Consider the following 8110-nt stretch of genomic DNA (forward strand, 5'->3'; position numbering starts at 1 on the left):
ATATGTAGCAGCTACTTCCAGTAGATCAGTTTTATTTTCTACATACATAAATGTATATATTCCATTGATTTCTGCATAGGTGAGGACATAGTTGCAGCTTTATGCAACACTCGGTGCAAAGGACTTTATTTATCAGTGGGAGTTTTGCCATTAACTTTGTAGACATCACGACAGAGGAAACCCAGTGGTCTGTAAAAAAACATAGTGCTAAATCGCCAGAAACTAACTCAAAGTACCAGAAATGAGAAATTTTAGCTGGGTGGGTCCTGGGCTTCTCATTTTGGCACTTGAATTTGATGGGGGGCTTTGTACAAGTCAGACAGCAAAAATCATGCCCGTCCTTTGCTCCTGAGGAATGCAAAAGCATTAGACAGTTCTCAAGTGAAATAGCTTGACGTAAGCGTAGTGGATTTGGCATTTACTTCTTGGATATTACTTTCATAACATAATACACCCAAGTTTTGGCCTAATTTCTGCAAAAAGTGGGCATGCTGTGGGTACAATAACTTGTCACGTGTTTTTTCTTTCGAACTGATGATGTTAGCAGAATAACTCTTTCCTTCCCCACCCCTACCCACCACCAGCTTCTATGAACAGTTCTGCAAATTAACTGTAATCAATGCTCATTTTAGCTGAAATCCAGCACTGCCTGGTTAATGCTGGCGATGTGGGATGTGGAGTGTTTGAATGCTTTGAAAACAATTCTTGTGAGATCCGAGGCTTACACGAGATCTGCATGACATTCCTGCACAACGCTGGAAAATTTGATGCCCAGGTAACACGGCGAAATGTCCTACGTATCTGCTTGCTTCTAATATACACTTGGCATGTATTTTAGTTCCTTAACACACCTTTGAAAAAAGAGTTACTGTAACGGAACAAATCTACATTTGCACATGACCAGCTTCCCTAAGAATTTTTCTGTGGAAGGGTCCGGAATCAAGACCCCAGAACAGTAACAGAGCAGCGGTGTGCAACCTGTCCCAGGAGACAGGCTGTCTCTAGCTACAGCTCCCTGTGATCACTTCTTCCTCCTGTACCCAGGATAATTAAATCGGAACACTAACGTAGCTGAACGTGGTTTTCAGAAGCACTAAGCGGCTTAAGCTTCTACACCATGTTTGTTCAAAGCTGATTCAGAAATGCAACTTAGGCACCCAGCTCATTTAGACATATCAAAATATTTCCCAATGTGCAGTTATTAAAGTTGGTTCTCAAGACTTGCACACAACCAGTACAGGCAATCTCCTAAAGCTGCTGTACTCAAATAAGTCTTTGGTTCAAGCACTGACATTAAAATACATTACTTAGATGGTATGCAGTATTAAGTTTGTCTCCTTCATTTTCTCCCCAGACCATTTATGCATCATTGAGACATCCTGTTATTATGTCTTATAAACCTACTCTCCCATTTCAGTGTGGAGGGAAGAGAACATTACGACGGGCCAGCGGCATTTGGCTTGACCATGCGGTTTACAGTATAACTTGACTAAAAGCACCAGCTACATGGCACTGTTAAAAGCATGTTATAAAGTAGAGCTGCCTTGAGGATTCAGCCTGTTCTACCAGGGATGGTGGGACCACCCGATAGGAAACACTGTTGAAGTGCTGGAGTTCGGGGTTCAAATTCTCAAGGATGTACAAAGGGTCTGGCTAACCATTAAAATGGGAATTGTTTCTTCTGTGGGTATCTGAAAATGTTTGACTTAATTTCCAAGTGGCTTCCAGAAAATGCTCCTTTATTTTTGCACAATATTCTGTCAGTGAACAAAGTTGACCAAAAAAGTAAGCACTGTTGTGAGAGGAGGGAAACGTGCCTATGAACGCTGAATGTAGTCATTGATGCCTATTCCCCCGGATCCCCAGATACTGCTAATCAAATACAGCCTGTTTCATACCCAAGCTGTCTCCATTGCAATGCACAAGTATTAAACCCCTGGAGCTTTATTTAATATGGAGGTGACTTTAGCCTCTGCTGTGACATGGCTTTTCATGGTTCATCTCTGTATTATCTACAGTTATTTCAGGCTGCATTAAATGACAAGATTAACATTGGCCATTTTCCGCTCTCTGCTTTCTGCTCTCCTTTCTTCTCTCTGAAACCTGAGAACTGATGTCAGGTTTGGTTTGTATAAGAATTTTCTTTTTTATCCTTATTTGCCTACTGTGCTGTGTGTGTTTGTTACTGAAGGGAAGGGCAAGTAAGAGTCACTGGTACGGGGAATGGAAATGGATGATAACTGAAGCAGTTCTTTGATCAGCAAGAAACATTTCTGGCTTGAAATAATTTGGGGATAACATCTGCTTGCAGGTCTGGGTGAATCTTAGTTAATGTCAGTGGAGCTGTGACAGTGTACTCTTTGGATAAAGGATAACAAGAATTTGGTCTTCATGAAGCATCTGTGTAAAATAATCTGAAGCTGATGAAGAGATGGGGCAGTGCAGGAGGCTTCCACACACCTATTGCTCAGCAAAGTGAAGGGAGTCTGAGCAGAGCTGTCAGACTGCGACACGTGCACCGTGTATGGCAACTATGGTATCACATAGCAAAGAGAAAAGGAAGGGGTGGGTTTGATGCCCACTAAGCAATTGAATGAAGGAACCGCAAACAGTGATTAAAGAGATGCTGCTAAAGCAGCTTTCCTGCAACTTTTTTCAGTTTCTTGATGGCATTTTTTTAATCTCACAATTTCTTGCAGCAAACAGACATCAAGACACTGTTGGATTATTATTAGTGCTGATTTGAGTCCCTCTCTGAGGAAGTGGTAGTACAGAAAATACAGCTGGAGAACGGCACAGATGCATATAGACAGTGCATACGTGTCTATGAGTTTTAATTTTAAAATTAATTTGCAAAAAAACCTAATTTGCAGTTAGTGAATGGGTATCTGCTTGTGGTCCTGGGGACCTGAGCTGTGGCAGGATGCCCCCTTCTTTGTGTGAACCTGCTGTGCTGCCACCCCAGAAGCAAATGAAGCCAGGAACTCGAGCATTGACTTATTTCAAGGTGCTTACTTTTGTCCTTTCCCTTGTTGGGCATTCAGCTGTTGGGGCAGAGGAAACCCCAGAATGCCAGTGAGGAAGCCCCTCTGTGTTCAGCTCCACTGGGATAGCAAAGCCAGGTTAACTTGGCATGGTCTTTAAGGGCAGAGAAACAAAGAGAAGAGGGAGAAAAGCCATTAAGTGATACCCTTAGCAATCTAGTAACCCTTGACATTGTCCTACAGAGGAGCAGCTAGCTGGGCATAAATCATCTGCTGTGCTTAATGGACAAAAAAACAGACCTACTCCGTTTCTTTTCTTCTCAGGGAAAATCCTTCATTAAAGACGCTCTGAAGTGTAAGGCTCATGCCTTGAGGCATAAATTCAGCTGCATCAGCCGTAAGTGCCCTGCCATTAAAGAGATGGTGTTCCAGTTGCAGCGGGAGTGCTACCTGAAGCATGACCTCTGCTCCGCTGCCAAGGAGAACGTCCAGGTCATTGTGGAGATGATTCACTTCAAAGACCTGCTGCAGCATGAGTAAGTGCCTCCATGCTAGTGCAGTCAGGGGCGTGGGAGCTCCTTCCAGGAGCACGATGGTGCCAATGGGCTGCGCATCTGCCCAAGAGCTGTTTCACCTCTTTCTGGCCCGTAAGCACGTCTTGTTTTCCCATGTACCAGACCAAGGTAATGCTTTCTTCGCAGGGGCGCTTGCAGACTAGTTTGTTTACAAAGGGCTGGATGTGACTGGAAGGAGGTGAAATGGGTTGAAGTTGGATTTGGCTGTCCCTTTGGTCCTTTAGGAAATACAGTGTTGGTCTCTGCTGTTTCCAGAAGCATCTCAAAATGTCTCTGTGCTTTCTGAGCTCAAAGGCAGCATTCCTGACCCCAGTATCTTGTTAAAGATGACAGCTAGAGGAGAAGGGGGAAGAAGGTCTATGCAAAGTTGTCAGTAAGATGGTAATTTCTTCTTTAAATACATACTTTCAAATGTCTTGTAGTTAATTGTCCCTGAAAGAGCTGCAGTCCCCCAGGTAATCTTCCATTCATCTTACCCCTTATTAATCTCAGATGCCTTTTAATAAAACATGGAGCTGTACAAAATGAAGGCACAAGTCAGATTTTGAGGAGTTCATCCCCCTGACTGGGAACACAGCTGCCCTCTGAGGAATGGCAGGCACGAATCCTATTTGGAATTGATCAAAGCTGCTACATGACAGCAACAAACCGGGCACAAGCTGTTTGTACCAACTCTTTGTGCACAGATGCAAAAATAGGAGCCTGTTTTTCTTGCAGGTGAACACCTCGCTCCCAAACAAGAAGGCTGAGGCCACAGCCTGGCAGCAGATTTAACCTTAGAGCACCTTCCTACCACGCCTCTATGCCTTCTTATCCCTAGCAGATATTAGCACAGAAACCCCGAATCCCAGCAATCGTGACAGATACATTTTTTTCTTTTACAGAATCCTATCTTCTGGACTTTTAGCCTTGCATTTTCATTGGTCTCCAAAAGAGCTGTGCCCCGATTCCCTTACTTTCTGTTGAAAACCACCCCCTAATACTTAAGCTGCAGTTGCAGAGAGACACTCTGATGCCAGTTTACTCTGAAATGCAGAATTGTTTGCTGTGGTTTGTACGAGCTGAACATGGTGGCCTGAAAGCAAGGCCCTTTCCGTGGATGCTCCTGAGGCTGGGATCAAAGGCAGATTTTGGCCTTGCCGGGGGGAGAGGGGAAGCGGGGCTCCATCCTGCCCAGCAGCACCTCTCCGTGGGCACTGCTCAGGCTGTGTTAGTAGGCTATAAATTGGGTACTTGGTACCAGTTAATCCCCCCCATCGCTTGGCCTGTCCAAAGAGAAGTAAGTTATCCTTGTTTTACAAATGCACTAAAGCGAGAATGCTCAAAGGCAGCTGCTTATTCCTGGGGAGCTTAACTGGGGGGTTCTCAGTTTGAGAAGAGACGGATCATTCAGCTAAACACCTATAATTTGCACGATCTCATTTAGAGCTTCCTACACTTCATTTTCAGCATCTCACAGAGTCGGAGCTTAGCTTTCCCATGCGGGACTCCCCAAATAGAAGCCAGCCAGCCTCCTCCCCTCCCCTAAATTTAGAGGCCATCTCTGAAGCTTTTGAACTAAGGAACTTGTTCAAGATCAATAGGCAAGTGTGGCAGAGCTGGAAATAAAATCACGTCTGCTGACTTGCAGCCTTGTGCTCAGTTCAGGTACTATGGTCAGGCCAGCTGAAATGCAGAAAGTAAAACAGTGAAGGAGAAATGGGCCAGTATTAATCTGCAGGGCTCTGGCAGACTCTGAATACCTGAAATATTTGGCAGCTGAGCCACTTTCTAGTCATACCAGCAACCTTTTTCTTCCAAAGATTTTTGTAAAGGTTATGTCCAACTTCAACAACTGATTGCTCCCTTTATTTTTTTTTTTTTTCTTCTGCTGGATCACTTTGTATGCAATGTGCTCAGTTCTCTCTCATCTTCTATTTTACATTTAAAACAAAAACTAAGAGCGGAGCAGCAAGTGGCAGCTCTCAGACTTGTTCTCTGACTCTTTTATTCGGACTGTTTTCTCCCGATGAGTGTTGAGGAACGTGGTCGGGGCAGCGAAGTCTCCTCCTGAGTCAGCTGCGGTGGGGTGGGGGTCAGGCTGATTTGCTATGGTGGAAGTGGTGACAGGCCCTGGCAGATCGGTCGCTGCTGCATTCCAAGTAACTTTTTTTAAACGACAGAAACAATCCAAACATGGGAAATATTTTGAGATAGGGGAATAGGTGGCTCTCCCAGATTAGTCATCCAAAATGAGTTTAAGCAGTTGGGCAAAGTAAAAATCAGGGTAGTGTCAGACACTGATCATAATCTGTTGGTTTTCCTCATCTCTTCTGACTTAGTCCATGGGAAGAGATTTAGACTTGTCCACAGCCACCAGAGCTGGTGGACTGTGTACCCAGAAGGTGCACCCCCACCACCCCACACCACTATGACTGCTGACCCCAGGCAGTTCTCCGCTTGTGCTGTGGATGGTTCCTACCGTGGAAGACTTTTAAGCACGTCCTTCTGGGCCTGCTAGCAGCGGTTGTGTCAATAAACAACATCAATATTGACCCACAAAACTTGTGACCGCAACTATTTTAAAATCACTGCACTCGGTGACCCATGGCTGAGGCAGCCAAAGTGCCTGCGCTGGGGCAGCGTTGTGCCGTGGGGCACAGAGGGACAGGCGGGAAGCAGAAACAGTATTTGGCCATGGCTTGTTCGGAGTCCTTATTTGGCTGGGAAAAGGTATATACTGAAAGCTGTACTCAACTCTGTAAGGAAATTAAGGGAAAAAAAAAAAAAAAACTTGGTGTGGGAAGAAACAGTGCCACCAAAGCGGATTTCCATGTGTCTGCGCTCTGTGCAGTCGGATCCTGAGTCCAGATAGGATCTTGCATGTGGTGGAGATCAACACCTAGTGCTTCAGGGAAAGCTAAAGATGATGAGAAAAGCCAGAGAACCTCTAGCTGAGTATCTGTTGCTCTTCACAGAGGTGAGGAAAGGCCTCTTTCTTGCAGACCGGTGATCAGTGTATGCTCTGTACCAGCTGTTCACCTGGAGATAGCAAGCAGTTTGATGAAGTTGATGGCTCTGCGCATGAACAGGTTTCCTTTTGTCATGTATCCTGACTAATAAAGATGAAGGGGCACAGAAAGAGGTAGGGGCAGGTGTGAGATAGCAGTTCTTCCCATTTGCCAAGCCTGTAGACCTCTTACTCCTCTGGTGGACATGACAGTTCTCCCAGAGCATCTCTGGTGGGGGAGCAATCAAGGCAGATCCAGCACTTTGAGTGAAGCTTTGTTTGACAGGATGCCATCGTGTGCATTTCTTACAGCAGTATGGCTGATCAGAATATAATACATTGCATAATAAACATATGGTGCAAAATTGCTGTACGAGGCTGCCGAGTCAGTGGGTAGCAGGGGGCTAACGCTACTGAACTGTGCTGTGCACGAGGGAGGGTAGGGTAGAGAGGCCGTTACACTCGTTTACTCATAGATAACCCTTATATATTTTTTGACTCTCCTCTCGCTGTTCCCTTTACCTCTAGGCCATATGTTGACCTAGTGAATATCCTGCTCACCTGTGGCGAGGAGGTGAAAAAGGCAATAACAAGAAGCGTCCAGGCCCAGTGCGAACAGAACTGGGGAAGTCTCTGCTCCATTCTGAGCTTCTGCACCTCGGCTGTGCACGGCGACACCATCCTGGGTCCCGAGAAGAAGCCCGGTGAAGGCAGCAGGGCGGCTGCTGGCCGCGGGGACATGCTGGCCCACTCCGACGCCGACCACAGGGAGAGCTCGCGAGCGTCTAAGGGAGAGAGAGGTACCAAGGGCCACCTGAACGCCCATGCCCGGGTGAAAGCTGGGGGCCACGGTCCCAAAGGGGCACAGGGGATCATGGACCGGGCAGATGAACTGTCCGACTTCTCTGACATCCGGAGGTGAAAAAAGGCACCAGCTCCCCGTTCCCCCCATCCTCCCCCTCCACTGGAAGCCGCCTCCGTTGAGTCCCATCTTCCCGTCTATGGACATTCCAAAGCATTTCCCATTCAGAGGTCAAGCACAGGGCATTGCAAGATATATATGGACCTCAGCAACAGTGTATATAGTAGCAAAGGGAGAGCAGTGGCAATGGGTTATCGATCCAGCAAACTCGACACTTGAGCAGCCACCAAATGTGGCAAAATATCTCCAACTAAATTCTTTTCCCCTTTTTTGTGGAACGGACGTCAGTTGAAATTTAGGATCTTGTTTGGGGACTGTTGGGTTGTTTTGGGGGTTTGTTTTTTTTCTCTTGGTCCCCTTGGCTGGGGAGAAGGTTCCAAGAGGGCTCTGCCAGATTGCATGTGGCCGCTTGTGGCTTAGCACCTCCGCAGGTTTAGGGCGCAGCCTTACAGCAGATGGCTGAATTCCAGGGGGATTTGGTTTCTGCCTGTGGCTGAGAACACAAGAGCTCAAGGCTCTCTATGTGACACTCTATAATGAAATAGCTACCCCGTCTCTCGCATGGGAACTGTGCAGTTGGAGCTCCACCGCTTTCTCTTAACTAACTTCTGAGCCATTGTTCCCATCCGGGTGACGCTGC

General features: G+C 46.3%; 1 protein-coding gene across 1 annotated transcript; it reads left to right on the plus strand.

The window, feature by feature from the left end:
• The first annotated feature begins 619 nt into the window (after positions 1–619).
• On the plus strand, positions 620–7627 carry STC2 (stanniocalcin 2). The gene is made up of 3 exons (XM_010579062.1): positions 620–775; positions 3309–3520; positions 7077–7627. Exons 1-3 carry the CDS (start codon positions 620–622, stop codon positions 7468–7470), a joined length of 762 nt encoding a protein of 253 aa, XP_010577364.1. The 3' UTR covers positions 7471–7627.
• The last annotated feature ends 483 nt before the right edge of the window (positions 7628–8110 follow it).

This window comes from Haliaeetus leucocephalus, unplaced genomic scaffold (assembly GCF_000737465.1).
Source record: "Haliaeetus leucocephalus isolate CR32 unplaced genomic scaffold, Haliaeetus_leucocephalus-4.0 Scaffold656, whole genome shotgun sequence".
NCBI classification, from domain to species: domain Eukaryota; kingdom Metazoa; phylum Chordata; class Aves; order Accipitriformes; family Accipitridae; genus Haliaeetus; species Haliaeetus leucocephalus.

What these genes read in the sequence shown, in the direction of transcription:
- STC2 (XM_010579062.1), top strand. Translation starts at nt 620, where the DNA reads ATGCTCATTTTAGCTGAAATCCAGCACTGCCTGGTTAATGCTGGCGAT. An exon ending in CTGGAAAATTTGATGCCCAG is followed by an intron (nt 776 to 3,308) that starts GTAACACGGCGA and finishes TTTTCTTCTCAG; the next exon opens with GGAAAATCCTTCATTAAAGA. An exon ending in AAAGACCTGCTGCAGCATGA is followed by an intron (nt 3,521 to 7,076) that starts GTAAGTGCCTCC and finishes CTTTACCTCTAG; the next exon opens with GCCATATGTTGACCTAGTGA.